Source organism: Crinia signifera, chromosome 9 (genome assembly GCF_055691185.1).
Source record: "Crinia signifera chromosome 9, ASM5569118v1, whole genome shotgun sequence".
Lineage (NCBI taxonomy): Eukaryota > Metazoa > Chordata > Amphibia > Anura > Myobatrachidae > Crinia > Crinia signifera.
The window spans coordinates 89,981,762-89,998,559 of NC_139225.1; the positions used below are offsets into that span (position 1 = coordinate 89,981,762).

At 43.1% G+C, this 16,798-nt stretch overlaps 1 protein-coding gene across 5 annotated transcripts in view; it reads right to left on the reverse strand.

Annotated features, from left to right (window-relative positions):
* Positions 1-16,798, reverse strand: part of COL4A6 (collagen type IV alpha 6 chain) — a 279,946-nt gene that overhangs the window by 2,488 nt on the left and 260,660 nt on the right. For all 5 annotated transcript variants that reach the window (XM_083159360.1, XM_083159361.1, XM_083159358.1 and 2 more), the window contains 11 exons: positions 15,556-15,663; positions 14,520-14,627; positions 11,378-11,449; positions 8,390-8,515; positions 7,664-7,774; positions 6,409-6,570; positions 5,759-5,857; positions 5,282-5,425; positions 4,424-4,540; positions 2,766-2,957; positions 851-1,137 (listed from right to left, as the gene is read on the reverse strand). In XM_083159360.1, coding sequence (XP_083015486.1) covers positions 851-1,137; positions 2,766-2,957; positions 4,424-4,540; positions 5,282-5,425; positions 5,759-5,857; positions 6,409-6,570; positions 7,664-7,774; positions 8,390-8,515; positions 11,378-11,449; positions 14,520-14,627; positions 15,556-15,663 — 1,526 coding nt within the window. The remainder of the gene's footprint in view (positions 1-850; positions 1,138-2,765; positions 2,958-4,423; positions 4,541-5,281; positions 5,426-5,758; positions 5,858-6,408; positions 6,571-7,663; positions 7,775-8,389; positions 8,516-11,377; positions 11,450-14,519; positions 14,628-15,555; positions 15,664-16,798) is intronic.

Here is a 16,798-nt window from a genome sequence, read left to right on the forward strand (position 1 = left end):
GAGCAGTTCCTTTCCTTCTCCATACTCTTCTCTTCCCATCACTCTGGTACAAGTTCATCTTTGGCTCATCTGTCCATAGGATGTTGTTCCAGAACTGAAAAGGCGTTTTTAGATGTTGTTTGGCAAACTCTAATCTGGTCTTCCTGTTGTTGACCTTTAGATCCAGGAAAGTCCACTTTTTTGACAAGTGATGTTGATCCTCACTATTTATCACGGAATAATGTAGGCCGTTTGGAGGAAAAAATGAACCATAGGCTTCCGCTTTTCTGCTGGTATTTTGCCCTAGTGGACTATATTGGGTTGTAGTCACCAGGGTAGTCCAGGATGCGGTGTCCGCCAGGAGATGGAATGTCACTGGAAAACGGCTTCTGCTCACACGGTCTTCCCACTATGTTGGCTGGATGAAATATGCTACTGGGGGACTTGAGGAACAGTGTCCGCCACACAATTGTAGTTTGCTATCAAACTACAATTGAAGGGCCGCGCCCCCTCACTGAGGCCACAGACCCTTTTTAGGTATAACAGCCACTGCCCCTGCTCACCCCGCATCCTAGCAGGATAGATAGTAATCCCAAATTGTTTTATGTACCATTCTACTAAGCAGATGGAGGGTATTTACGGTAGTTTGGAGATTGATAAAATTGTGAAATATAAAGTACCAACCAATTGGCTTCTAATTGTCATTTATAAAATAAAGGGCCTAATATGTAAGGTAGAAGAGATTATTTCTCACAATTGTATCATTCTCTGAGCTCTGAGAAATAACCCCCTATATAACATGCTGCATACGATCACTGTTTACCAATATAAAAAAGTACTGAGTATATCACGGAACGACCAATATATTTACCATTAGAAAAGAGTATCCTATCCAGAGACTTCTCCAGCCTTCAGGGCATTGTGGGATTGTGTTATCTTGGCTGTGAACAGCCACAGCCTGAGAAGGAGCCTCACACACAGAGCAGCGACTGATGTAGTCTCTAATTTGCGAGCTGGACACTGGCATCATAGGGATTGGAGCCGAGGTAGAGAGCCAGTAAGACTTGTCATTCCTGCTGGCGTAGTAGCACACCTCATTGATGTTGCAATAAATAAAAGGCATGGTGCTAAACCGGGGTAAACAGGAGCCGGCAAGACCTAAAACAGGAAACAGGGAAAGTCTGACCACCAAGAGCATTTTATACAACATGCATCTAGTTCAAAATGCATGCAATGCGATCTAGTTATAAAAGTACACGCAGCACATACTTTTAATGCTTAGCTATGTGCGATGCGCAGGAACCTGCATCGCTTCGCAAAGCAGGATCGCACCGTGTATGTGTACCTTAATGCCTTAAGCTCATCTGTGCAAAACTCTAGCACTGGCCCCAGCTCTGACTAATGGGGGGAGGAGAGGGGGAGGAATTAGGTGGCAGAGGGGAATGCATCCCAACACTTATCCAGGACCACTTTAAGCCCTGCATGTGTCTGGGCACAATACTTACATTCTCTGGGAAATAGTGTGCCCTTCTGTCTGCCCCCTGCTATCTGCATACTGCATATCGGGCTGTGAATACTCCTTTCATGCTGGAGGAGGAGATAGTGCACCCGCCTCTGTCTGCCCCCTGCTACCTGCACTTTACATGAATGCCGCATATTTGACAGTGCATAGTCTTTGCTAACATACTGGAGGAGATAGTGCTTCTCCTTCTGTCTGCGCTCTTTTCTCTCTTTCTACTGTGTGGCATAATGTGTACAGGGGGATTTCTACTGTGTGACATAATGTGTATGGAGCATTACTTATGTTGCCATGTGAAAGGGGCATTTCTACTCTGTGGTAACAATGGCCCTCATTCTAGTTGAATCGGACGGATGCGTATTTTCGGACGGCCACCGAGTGTTCTTAGCCCCGCCTACCATACGGATCGCTCACACCGTCCGAATGCGGTAAAACGCAGAGCGAACGGACCACGAGCGGATGTTTCATGTGAACACCTCCTCCATCTGTGGAAACCTCCCCCATCCTCTGATGGTCGCCGACCATCGAATGATGGACCGAGTGGTCAGGCAGCACCGAGTGCTCCAGACCACACAGACATTTTTCCGAATGAAAGCAGGGATATGGACAGGCAGCTGACATCCGGCTAGGTCAGTTGTCCGCCCCCCACACGTGCGTCACGGCCGCATTACCATACGTACGCCCAGCATTTTCGTGGGAATGCCCATGAAACGCAGGGAGTACGCATATGGTAATGAGCCTAAACAGCCCTTCACGCCCCTCTCCACCCACATCGGTTGGTTCCGTATGATCATTTTCTGTACGGAACTCACGCCGTGTTCGTACGTGTGAGGCGTTTGCACATGCGCAGATACGCCTCTACACAAGCGCAAACACCAACCATCGGCCATCCGTTCGCATTCGGAGCCATCCGACTCAACCAGAATAAGGCCCAATGTGTACTTCTGTCTGGTGTAATGTAAAGTGGGGGTACTGTAGTTTGGCCTTGGCCCTTCCCCGCTAGACCATGTACCACAAGACTGTCCCTTTACAATATTGGGGGGAGGCACCAATGCTCTTTCTGGAACAGGACACCATAATGAGTAGTTAGGGCACTTCTTCCCCTTGCCATTGCTTTACTCCAGGGTCTAACACTTCAGGTACAGTCACTCCTACAACAAATATGCGCCTTATTATGCCAGACACACCAAACTCTATCTGTGAAATAAAGTGAATGTTAAGCGTAGCTGAGGAATACATTGCCCTCAGTGTCTGGTCATTTACTCACCCAGATCTTGGTTGTGAGCCTTCTCCTGCCCTTCTACATACAGCAAACTGTATCCATCCCAAAGTTTGTTCATTCCAATAGGACACGGAGGAATCTGCTCAGCCTGGCTGTGTTTTACTAGAGTGTAACCAACACTCACACTCCGCCCAGGCATACCAGGTAATCCGGCAGTGCCCTGCTTTCCCGGGGAACCTGCAGCCATTAAACACACATGTATTGATGTAGAATTAATACAGTACTAAATATATAGCTATGATTTAATGCTACACATGAACGAAATCTTCGGGATTTAGGTTTGCTACTATCCAAACATGTCATACAGTACATCTAACATATGACATAGACGAACAGCAACAATGGCCAGTGTCTCCCCTTCTGTGCAGTGCAGCATCTGATCATCATAGAAATCAGAGATGTACAGCTGTAGCCACGCCCATCGCTGCCACGCCAATCACCCCGCATGACTTCCGTGGAGATTTAGACCTTTTGGCCATGTCGATCTAGCGCAGGTCCACCTTTTTCAGGTGTCGACCTTTTGCCTGTCGACCAGTGGTAGTCGACCTATTGACTGTTGACCTAATAACTGTCGACCATTTGCTTATTTATTTGTCAATTCTAATTATGCTTATACGCTGTATCAGTGGTTTATACGTATTCTTTTACTTGTATTTCTTTTATTTATAATGTAGGAATTATATTAATATTATATTAATATTATTATATTATACATACATTTATATTTTAAATAGTCAACTTCAAATCGACTTTGATCGTCTAAGTTGTATTGCCTCTATCATAGTCACGTGGCATTAAGCTGGAACAGTGACATTCCCAAACATCAGACCCATGTGGTAGTGACATCAAATTTCACAGTCGCCGAGCCGTTCACTCCAGAGGGGGCGGGCGGAGGCCGACGGGGCTGGAGCAGGGGAACACCCAGAATGTTATGGGCATCCCCATGAAAACACTGGGCGTTCCCCTGGGAACGCAGGTGTCCTAATGCCTGCTCGGGGCAGCTGGCTGATGTCACATGACATCAGAGCCCGCCCCCATTTGGGCCACCTCTATCTGAAATAAACGTCAGTCTTCACTGACTTTTATTTCCAAAAGGGGAGAAAAATCATTTGATGTTTGGTGACCATAAAATGATTTCTCTTCCCTTCAGCTGCATGTAAGCAGATGAGTTCTCATACACATCCCCATGCATGCTAGCCAGGGGATGCGGGTGGCGTGGGCGTCAGGGGCTGACCTATTCGCTAGGCTGCGAGTATATGCAGACTAGTGAACAGGTCTGAATAAAGCCATTAATCTGCAGTGACGTATGAGTCAGAGACCCCACCGCACCCAAGGCTTACCTGCTGCATGGGACACAGCCCTCACCCTGTCTACAACTGTCAGCAAAGTTCAAACTCACACATGACCGAATCCTGCAGGTGACCTTTGTCAGGCTACAAATCCCAGTATGGTTATGAGCATATTCCATTACATTTACATATATTAGATCAGATAAGGCTGACAAAACTTAAAATGTAATGTTCAGTAGACTGCTGCTCAAGACATTGGAATCTAGTAGTAACATTAATACTACTGATACCCAACAGTGAGCATCTTCAGACATACGCCCCAGACATGGAGCCCTCATATAAAAAAAAGCTTACCTTCAAATCCAGGGAGTCCAAAAGTGCCAGGATCACCAGGATCACCAATAAAGCCAGGGGCACCTGGTGACCCATTCCTTCCCATTTGACCCGGTCTGCCAGAAAAACCTTTTCCACCTAATGTAAAGAATAGCATGCATTATAATCGCCATATGCCACATGGAAAGGAGACAGTATTAGACAGGTCCTGTACAATACAGCAGACGGACATGGACTGATAAATATCCAGCAAGACACTTTGCATATTGCTGATGAGACTCTGCATATAGCATGAGAATGGCCATATTGCAATGATGCGTCTGTTCAAGAGCCATGCTGAGTGGTATGAATACCTGAAGACTAAGGGAAGTCTTCAATCCTGGGCGCTATTTCCGACAATGCTGTAATTTCCAACAGAATTGAAGGCGGATCTTGACAAAACAGATCCGACTTTAAAACCAGTCGGATCTGTTTTGTCAGAAACGGATGTGAATTGTCGAAGTTTCTCGACAATCCATGGACGTTTTCATCGGGATGTTCCCTTTTCACCACTCCACAGGCGGAAATTTGAATTCTGCCTGTCAAGAAACTGTTAAGCCATGCGAAAGTTGAGCCATTCCAACAGTTGGAATCTGACATTCGATACCGCCTAAGTCTGTTTGCTTTTCCACGTTGAGGCATGACCCCTAAAATATCATCATCCATCATCATTTTAAATAATACTTAACAAATCTGATTTTGTTAATGTACCATGAACCAATATCCAATAGTTGACTTGATTGCTCAACCAAAATTTAGCAGCATATAGGCAAGCGTTAGGCTTAATGTACATGTAAATAACGCAATGTTTAAATGTTACTCAGCATTCCATATCCTTACCAACTGGTCCTTTTGTTCCTTGTAAGCCACGGTCTCCTGCCCCACCATCAAAACCATTAATTCCAGGCAGACCTGGAGTTCCAATAGGAACCTGGAAATCGTCAAGTGGAGGTAGACCTGGAAGTCCTTCTGGGCCTGGTAAACCTATGAGAAAAACACAGCAAGAATTTAGGGAATGACCATTTCTCTTTATTATTTGATGGTCAATAAGATATATGAAGACTGAACATTACATGTATGAATTAAGTGCCTTTGTTCTCTGCTTACGCAATACATATTGTAAAGCTTTTGTATTCAAAAAAGAAAAAAAACAAGTGCGAAGTAAATAAAAATTATAGCTCGGAAAGATACAAATAGCAACCTTTATTTTATGTATAAAAATTGTTTTAAAAAAGCTCCAGTTCCATTAATTTCATTAATTTAAAAAATTGTATTACGTTTTACAATGATTTTGTTAGGTGATGTTATAATACCAACCTGGGTTCCCCTTTTCTCCTTTCGGTCCAGGAAATCCCATATCTCCTACAGGACCGTCCCTACCAGGACCTCCAATGAATCCAGGATCACCCCTAAGACCTAATCATGGCAAGAAAATGTAGTAAATGGTAAACTTCTGGCAGATACATAAATAAAATAATGTGATTACCCATTAGCTAATACTATATTTCCATTTTCCTTTATCCTGAAAACCGGCTGATAGTAAGGAGTCTCATTTTCTCCATCAGCCCCTGAAATTCAGTGTTATTCAAATCTCCTCATAGTCTGACGAGTATACGCTGAATAACAGGTTTTCAGATGAAAGCCCCCATTGTAAATTAGACACACATTATTTATTTCTATCCAATAACTCAACGTTGTCTTTATATGACAGCAATTGAACATGTTATTTCACCTATTGAATCCATAACAACAGTATTCCCTGCACTAAACTGATATTTCAAGCTCTTCACACTTTACTTATAATACAAAAAACATCTACAACAGGATGTTGATATAGACTAGACTGCAATATATATAACATGATGGTAGGAAGATTAATGACATGCAGGGACATGGACCTTGTACACATGCACTCACACTTACACACATTTTATACATACTTGTGTATACACATGCTGCACACACACCTTTTACTCCCGGGGCCCCAGAGCTTCCAGGACTTCCCGAAAACCCTTGTTCTCCATTTGCACCGGGTCTTCCGGGTGATCCAGGTATTCCGGAATCTCCCGTATCTCCTTGATTGGTAGCTGGACCAGACGGACCACGAGGACCAGGAAGGCCAGGCAATCCTGAAAACATGCCAACATTTACGAAATCAGTTATACATAATATTTTGTGGCAATTAGTCTTTTCAAATATATATATATATATATATATATATATATATATATATATATCCACTTCACACCTGTTGTGTTTATACTATATTGACATGAGTGATGCTTATATACATAATGAACAATAAAAGCACACATACAGTACATTAGCTGACAGTATATTGAAGCATACTATTCCTTGTATGGCTGGAATCCACCTTGGGCAGGAAATAGTACCCAGTCAGTGGTGGGACAGTGTCCGCGTACCAGCCTTAGCTACTTAAGATCTTCCTGTTATGCCTCTATGTGTGCCGTAGCACCCTGGGGTACCTTTGGGCAGAGCCGAATTTCCCATTAGGCACGTGAGGCACGTGCCTAGGGGCGGCACAAGTTTGGGGGCAGCACTTGGATGTCTGTGATGGTACTGTCAGCCCAAAATGTACCAATAACTGCAAAATATCCACTGTACTGTACTATATTCCATCTCAAATAGAGTGTAAATGGATAGCACTTGCAGATACTGCCCCTGTAAACTGTCCTACTTAGTAACTATGTATTCATAATAAAAGATCATGTCACAGTTAGTGGCTTTTTTTTATAAATCCGTTATATTGGCTATTATCAAATGAGGGCTTATAAGTAATCAATAAAAAAATATATACTTAGACAGGGGGTGGGGGGCGGCGTTATTGTTGTGCCTAGGGGCGCCGTCATCCCTAAATCCGCCCCTGCCTTTGGGGACTTGCAGGGGTGTCCTGGTTTGGTGGTGCATGACCAATTCAAATTATTTATGGCCAATATAATAGGCAAATTGTGGTTAAACCTCTGGAATCATTATGATTGTGGCCCCTTCATGATGTTCCTATGGGGCCAACAAAGTTCTGGCTAAGCCTCTGACTATATCCAAGTACTTTATGTACTCTAACAGTTTGTATTTTCCTATATTGTGCTATAAAAAAAATGTTCAAATTATAATTAGATACTTTTATAGCAAAAACAATAGGATCTCCATATTAATCAGTTGGATGGATGTATGATGTAGCTGATGATCAGGTGCTACACGTACCTGACTCCCCATCTCGCCCAGCAGGTCCAGGATCTCCAGGTAACCCAGGGATGACATTGGTGGTTCCTGGTGGCCCGGGGGTTCCAGGAGGCCCAGGAATACCAGGTAAGCCTAAAAAATACATGGTTTTGGTATTACTGTTAGATACAGACAGAAAATAATGGTACCACACAAAGTTTCACATCATTTATAATCATCATACATCAGGCCTGTGATAATTATAGACCCTATAATATATATATTTGTCCACAACTTTAAATATATATAACAATATTCAACATATCAAGCCAATGGGAACTAAGGGTTCTTGATGAAGTCTAATAGATGAAACGCATTGGGTTCTGCCTGCTGACTCCTCCACTAGATAAGTTATGTTATTACATTTTTAAAGTAACATATTTTTATATTTTTCTTATATAGTGATTTATTATATAAAGGTCATATATATGTTATCTCTCCTTTTTCTATGTAAAAGTTTCACTGTCTGTACCATTAAAAATTCTGTGTAGTGCTACTGTGCACATTTGTAATAAATATTTTTTTTTACAAAAAACACTGTTTCCTGCACATTTATATTTATTCGCTGAACCTCTATCCCTTGTTCTCTTCATATATAATAGTAGCAAGTATATCAATAATTTCCCATAATGCTCTAAGTGTAGAATAAAAGCAGCATGATGATGTTACAGCACTATTGGACCACAGTTCCCAGGAATGTTGTCTTACCTGAATCTCCACTGACGCCTTTCGGACCATTATACCCTGGTTGTCCGGGTACTGTGTTGGGAGTGCCTCTTTCTCCTTTAGGACCTGAAAGTCCAGGTGAGCCGGGCCGTCCTGCTTCACTTAACCCTTTGTTTATAAAATGACACGGTTATACAAGTAACAATGTACACAAAATGAGTGCATTCAGATTCACCACAAGCGGTACGCGTCCCCCGACCTTTTCATACCCCCACTATCCATGTCGGCGTGGAGTCGATTTTATATAGTGTGGCGAGCGCAGCGAGCCACCGAGCCCGAAGCGTAGCGAGCGCAGCGAGCCCTGCGAGGGGACGCGTAATACTTTACATGTCCCCTTTACATGTCCCCATGGCTGCTTATGGTGAATCTGCAGCTTGACGTCACACATATTCCCTTAAAACACCTGGCACGCGTGCCTTTTCCCTGACACTCCCCGAAAACAGCTTGTTGCCTCCCCCAAACTTTACATGTCCCCATGGCTGCTTATGGTGAATCTGCAGCTTGACGTCACACATATTCCCTTAAAACACCTGGCACGCGTGCCTTTTCCCTGACACTCCCCGAAAACAGCTTGTTGCCTCCCCCAAATGCCAGCTTTCTGCCAAATCAACTTGCCCATGGCCAGCAATCAGAAAAGTTGCCGGATTTTATCACAGGATGGCTTTGCACATGTATACTACATTTCATTAAGACCACTTTATTAACTGCAGTATATGCATATTTCCCTTTTTTTATACTTATTTTGTAGACAGCACCCTGCATGGATAATGAGTTCCGATGTATAGATAGACAGTGTCTAGATAGAGCATATAGTCCACATGCATTGGGTGGTCATGGTCAAAAGGTTGACAGGTAAAAAGGTACTTAGGGCCAGATGCACTAAGCTTCAAAAGTGATAAAATAGAGAGTGATAAACAACCAACCAATCAGCTCCTACCTGGTAGGAACTGATTGGTTGGTTGTTTATCACTCTCCATTTTATCACTTTTTGAAGCTTAGTGCATCTGGGCCAAAATTTTATAATTTTTTTTTATATTTTTTAACTTTTTGCTTGATTTACCATCCATGTATGCTACAATTGTGAATAGTATCCTGTGCCCAGCATAGCAGTAGCAGAGCGAGCCACCTTGTTCGAAGTGTGGTGAGCAAACCGAGCCCGTGATGGTATATGTTTGCGATATTTGTGGTCACATAGGATGAAACATAGAAAATGGCACATAATATAAACTTTTTTGTGTTGATCATTTCCACCTTTTGACCGTTGTACCTGTTGATCTTTTCCATGAAGACCTTTTGACCCTGTCAACCTTGTGGAAAACGTCCTTATGAGATTGACATAATGACTATTTATTTACTGTAGCTCTTCTATTCCACGCCCTATACAATAACCCCCTTACCTGCAGCCTTATCTGTACACATTTAGCTCAAAATTTTTGGTACTTGTGTATTATCACGGCTCCCACGATTTCCATCTTATGGGATCTTATACAATTTAAAATTGTATACCATAGTATATGGCATACAATGGCATACGATGAGATGAGATTTTAAATTGTATAAGCACACTAATGGGTGCTTTCAAGGTCAAAAAGAGGGGGGGTGAACAATCGCACTGGCAGTGTTTATAAGGTAACCCCTTGTTTCAATCAATATTCATAGACTTTATTATGTGGGGTGTGCTGTCACTTCAACAGTAATTTGAGCAATAACAAGGGAAGAGAAGAAAGACTGTTATGTACGTGACGCACTGTTAGGACAAGAAAAATTAATAAAATGTAACCTTTAATTGTTTATTTTAAGATTTGCGACATATAATTGCCAAGGAGGCAAAGAGGAAGAAACAAAGTGTTTTTAAAAAAAGGGGATATAGATCCTCTGAAATTGAACCCCAATGTCCTGTTCCCAGTGTAATTGCTAGATTAGGTGCGTGTTGCTGTATATCTTACAGTGTGTACCCACTCATGAAATGAACAAATCTGTGCAGTCTTTCTTCTCTTCCCTTGTTATTGCTTTCAAGGTCAATTGGCCCCCTATAAGATTTTTAATTGTATAAGCACCCTAATGGGTGCTTACAATGTTAAATGCACCCCCACGCCACCCCCACTATCAACGTCAACCCGAAGCGTGGCGAGCTCAGCGAGCCCGCGAGGGGCGGCGGTACGCGTCCTCCGACCTTTTCATACCCCCACTATCCATGTCGGCGTGGAGTTGATTTTACATAGTGTGGCGAGCGCAGCGAGCCACTGAGCCAGAAGCGTAGCAAGCGCAGCGAGCCCCGCGAGGGGACGCGTAATACTTTACATGTATTACGCGTCCCCTCGCGGGGCTCGCTACGCTCGTCACGCTTCGGACTCGGTGGCTCGCTGCGCTCGCCACACTATATAAAATCAACTCCACGCCGACATGGATAGTGGGGGTATGAAAAGGTCGGAGGACGCGTACCACCGCTCCTCGCGGGCTCGCTGCGCTCGCCACGCTTCGGGTTGACGTTGATAGTGGGGGTGGCGTGGGGGTGCATTTAACATTGTAAGCACCCATTAGGGTGCTTGTACAATTCAAAATCTTATAGGGGGGCCATTTGACCTTCAAAGCACCCATTAGTGTGCTTATCCAATTTAAAATCTCATCTCATCTCATGTCATTGTATGCCATATACAATGGTATACAATTTTAAATTGTATAAGATCAGGTCCCATCGCAGCACATCTCATCTCATTGCATACCATCTTAAGCCTTATGGTATGCAATGAGATGGGATGAGATGGGAGCCGTGATAATACACAAGTACCACATTTTTAATCAATATAAAGTTTGAACTTCCAGTAAAACACGGTGAAACGCTTTAAAAAACAATGCAGGCATGTGCGCTTGTGTGAGCAATAAATGATTGCATTGCAGACTGAATACATAGAATAAATACATAGAATAAATACATGAACAAATAGATCTACTGTAATAAGCAGTAATTACCAGGTGTTCCAGGTAACCCCCTGGTGCCAGGCAAGCCATTCAATCCATTCAATCCCCTAGATCCAGAAAAACCTGGGAAAGAAAAGTAAAAAAAAAACAGGATTACTTCCTTACTAACGCTATCTTAATAACAGGGGGGGGGGGAAACACAGAAAAACAAAACATAAATAAGAAATTATAACACGTTACATGTAGGCCAGAAGTGTTTGTGCAAGGGACACCTCTGAGCCATGAGTTCTCCAGTTATAGACCAACAGCAAAACATTTGTCAACTTTTACATAAATTACCTAAACTAACATATATGCAGGGGTGGATCCAGGATAAAATGACAGGGGGGGGCACCATGATAAAAGAGGGTGTAGGTGGGGGAGGCGCGGTGTTAGTGGTGCCAGTGTACATGCTTAGAGAGTGGCAGAGAGAGAGTGGGAATGGGATTAAAAATAGGCCCTGGCATTTAAAATACGCAGGCCCACCATGGAGACAAAAGTGAAGGATGTCGTTGTGCGCGCGCCGAAGGCGCTCCGGAAAAGGGGGTGTGGCCACTCAACAGGGGGCATGTCCTTGAGTGTAGTGTACAACACCATATACAACTTCTACTCATTATGCAACAAAATACTAGACCCCATTATACTTGCCCCTTACACATGATGCCAAATGGAGTGAGTCAAAATTCACATAATGCCACATGGATTGTGTCAAACATCACATAATGCCACACGGATTGAGCCAAAATTCACATAATAACACACGGATTGAGCCAAAATTCACATAATGCCAACAGGGCCATCTTAACAGCAGTGTGGGCCCCTGGGCAAAGCAATGCACTGGGGCCCTTACCCATTCTCCCCTCCTAGGGGTGGGGGGTGCTATCAGCAGCAGCTTTGATGTCCCACGGGTGGCAGGGGGTGCTCTATCTTCCACTCAACATGTAGGACCTGGAGCAGTAACTTCTGCTAATTACTCCTTTACTGCACAGGTGGTGGGAGGGAGAACACTAACGTGTGGAAGGTGGCACTGAGCTGAATGAAGGGTCCCTTGTAAATTACTTCCAGGGAGGTAAGGGGTGTTTTATACGCAGGGGAGGGTTGGATATTGGAGTGGGCTTAATATTCGTCATTGTCCGGTGGAAGGACAGCTTGTTTGACTGCAGATATCTCCATTATCTGGAAATAGATTACTTAGCCTTCAATAGTAGCCTTCAATAGTATAAAAACCTAGAGTCCCACCTTTCAGGAGGTGCTTGGGGCTTCGGGATCAGAGATCAGGACTGAGCCAAAGCAATCCATTGACAAAAATATAAAACTGTACACCAGACATTTGAGCTGGAGCAGGGACCGGCTGCTGGAAGGCTGATCTCTCTGGTTCTGGGCATGATAGAGACAAGCCGCTAGTGTCAACATAAAGGGAAGAGTCCCAGCTTTTGGAAAATACTCTCAGAAAAACTCTAAGTCAGAGAGAACCTGAGAAATATGACTGAGAAGTGCAATTAAGAGGTTGGATGTGGACTGCTGCTTTGAAGTTGGATATCTCCAGTTCCCCAAGGCCGATTTTTTAAATTCTGGTATCCCTGGAAAAAGGGGATCCTCAGCTATCAACATAGGGCCTTTATACACCTGAGGCCCCTGGGCAAGTGCCCATTAAGCCCATACGAAAAGACAGCCCTGAATGCCAAATGGATTGAGCCAAAATTCACATAATGCCACATGGATTCTGTCAAAATTCACATAATGCCACACAGATTGAGACAAATTCAAAAAATGCCATATGGATTGAACCAAAATTCACATAATGCCACATGGATTGAGCCAAAATTCACATAATGCCACACAGATTGAGCCAAAATTCACATAATGCCACACGGATTGAGCCAAAATTCACATAATGCCACACGGATTGAGCCAAAATTCACATAATGCCACACGGATTGAGCCAGAATTCACATAATGCCACACAGATTAAGCTAAAATTCACAATACACTTCATAAACAGGGACATTGTCCACCAAAGGCTTGCATTAAACATTTACACCATAATGTCCATTACACGTTAAGTTACATGCCATTATGTCCATTATGTATTATGCCAAACACCATAATGCCTATTAAAAATTATGCTACATAAATGCTGCTTATCTACATGCTCATTGCCAAGGGTTCCATGCTCATTGCCAGAGGTTCCATGCTCGTTGCCATGTGGGATTACATGCTCATTGCCAAGGGGGAATACATGCTCGCGATAAATGGGGGACAGCCGCCGCCAGGCAGAAGTGATAGCCACTGACAACACCCCCCCCCCCCCTTTAACCAGTTATCTCATAACCGGCTATATCTTCGGAACCAACTGACCCATTTACAAGTATCATATTGAAGAACTTTTGAGTGGACTTTGATTGATTTTGGTCCAGTGAAACTGGAACATTTGGTTCCAGAGTAATCTGCCCTCAAAGAACATGAACAGCCATGAAATTACATTTCAAAAATAAAAAAAAACGGTTTACACGCAATATCTCTGGAACCGATTGACCGATATGGACGAGCCTGGTATCTTATTGAAGGCCCAGCAATCAACCACAAGCTTCTGTGATGCCAGGGGGGGAACTGGCAGCCATTCGAACTGGGTGGGGGTCGGAATTAACGGTTCCATATTATTCTATGGGGAAAAACGTTACAGCTTTGCGAGGCGATATCTCCAGTTCCCGTGGGGCTAGAGACACGGGGTTGAGCTTGTTGAAAAGCCCTGGTCCTGGTCCTCAGGGAAATGTGTCTGCCCCCCCCCCCCCACCCCAGTGCCCCCTGAATCCGCATATGCATATATGTAAAGTACAAAATATCCATTCCCATATTAAAATGAGGTGAACAACTGTTGGAGAAACATCCCAGAGAGGGGACTTCTGTGTCCACCATGTGTTTAGTTAAAAAGGAAACTAGTGTCAACACTTGAAAGGAAGAAACTCGGTTATTGGGGCAGCCACCTTATAATGGATAGAAGATTGGTTTAATAACCCTATGTTCTCAGATCATTTATTTAAAAAAAAAAATCACTTTAGGAGTTGCTGGCTCTATAAGGAAGGTAAAACACTGTATACATTATACTGATATTGACTTAGTGTAACTGTAAACAAGATGATTGGATGTACTTTACCTTTTACACCAGGACTTCCTGCAGGTCCAGGGAATCCTGGAGATCCTGGGACACCTGAGAGTCCGACAAGCCCAGGGTTTCCTCTAAATCCCTGCATCCCCGGAGAACCTGAAAATGACCAAATAGGGGCTGATTACCATTCTGTATTGTTCACCTGCACTCTCAGGGGTGAATTTACTAAAGCTTCTGAAAATGAAAAGAGGTGACGTTGCCCATAGCAACCAATAAGATTATGTATATAATTTCTCTATTGTATCCTAGAAAATGATAGACAGAATCTAATTGGTTGCAATGGACAAGATCACCTCTCTTTATTTTTAGAAGCTTTAGTAAATTTAACCCTGTGTCATAAAGTCATTTTTTGAGAAGATTCCTCCCCAGTGAGCCCAAACAGCCCACCTAGTTACATAGTAGGTAGGGTTGAAAAAAGACTTGCGTCCATCAAATTCAACCTAGGTTTTAATAGCTTATCCCTTGCTGTATAGTATGTTGCTAAAGACAGATTATGATTACAAATTGTACCCATGGATGTTATTTACCAATAAATGTTTATCCAACCTTAATTTGAATGTATTTATTGTCTCCGCTCACACCACCTCCCCAGGAAGATCGTTCCAAAGTTTGACTGCTCTGACCGAAAATAAGTTTTTTCTTCTAAGGGAACAAAATCTTTTTTCTTCTAATCTAAAGTTGTGCCCTGGAGTCCTAGATTCTTTTCTAGCAGTAAAAAGGGTGTTTGACAGTTCCTTATATTGGCCCCTGATATCGTTGTACATGTTGAGCATGTCCCCCCTTAAACGTCTCTTCTCTAGTGTAAATAGTCCCAAATTGCTCAATCTCTCCTCGTAGCTTAAATTCTCCATTCCCCTACGTAGTTTTGTTGCTCTTCTTTGGATTTTTTTCACATCCAAACTGGCACTCCGTGTAACAGTTCAGTGAGGACCCATAATGCTGCAGCTTCAGGCACAGTTTTCCAAGCACCTCATTACATGGTTATTGGTGCTGCCTGCACATATAAATTAGTAAGGCAGTATACCTGGCTCTCCTGGGCGGCCATATTCTCCAGCTAGACCTTTTGGTCCCTGGTTTCCTGGATTTCCTATTCTCCCAACATCTCCTGGAAACCCATCAAATCCTCTTGCACCTGTAAATGGAGAATTAAATTATTTAAAAAAATGAAGCAAATTCTCTCCAGCCATATTCTTTTTGGATATGTATGTAACTTAAATTATGAAAGCTCCTTTCACACAGCACTTTCAACCCAGGGTTACTGCTGGGTTGCTGACGTCACCACTTGGGTCGAGGTGCGGTGTGAAAGGACCAAACCTTATAAACTGGGTCCTGCAGCCTGACAATTCGACCCGGGTTATAAGAAGGGTTAAACCTCGGTTGCCCTCTGTATAATGGGCGACCTGGGTTTAATCTAAAAGCGCCGGACAGAGTTGGATCCGGGATTACAATGTGAAAGGGGTATTAGAGAGGTTGGCAATCTTGTGATATAGAGATCAGAATGGTTCAAGTCCTTTAGCTTTTGATAGTTTTGAATTAAAGAAGGGCATTAAGATCCATTCAAATTGTCCAGTGTGTATGTACTACTGCACGCTCCCTTTGGGTCATTAATGACCACATTGGCTGTTGCTCAATGTGCGACGGTGGACTGTGGGTGATTAAACTACAATTGCCCAGCAACGGCATGCCGTAATCGGCTAGCCAGGCTGAGCAATGCCGATAGACGCTGACTGCTTTCACAGGCTTGTTTTAGGGAAAGGACCCTGCAGCTATATAAGGTAATTTTGTTCAATTGGTTCTTTTTATTTGCACTTTTAGCACTTGTGCTTTGCTTCACTGCCAATCCTAAGGAAAAGGCTTCAGCCTTGACATGTCGCTGTTACTATGTTGGTATGAGACCCTGGAAACAGCCAGAGATTTACACAAAGTAGGTGTTTCTAATTGGATTAGAGCTGATTGAGCTGATTGGATCGGGGCTTACTGACCTGATTTTGCATGTGTAAATGTTAGCAGGTATGGAGCTGATAGTAATTCATTCATTAGCATTGTGGCTTTTCAGATGACCTATTTGTGAGTTCCACTATGGTTAAGATACTCATTTTATATATAAAGTGGTAAATTACAGAGTGATGGCTGTTTGTTTTTTTATTACATTTTAGATGGAAAATGTAGCTGTCAAAGTATTATTCTCTCTCTTTTGTGTAGGACAAGACATATCTTTATATTGTATAAGAATAGATCATTGAAGCTTTCACGGGAACTAATAACAC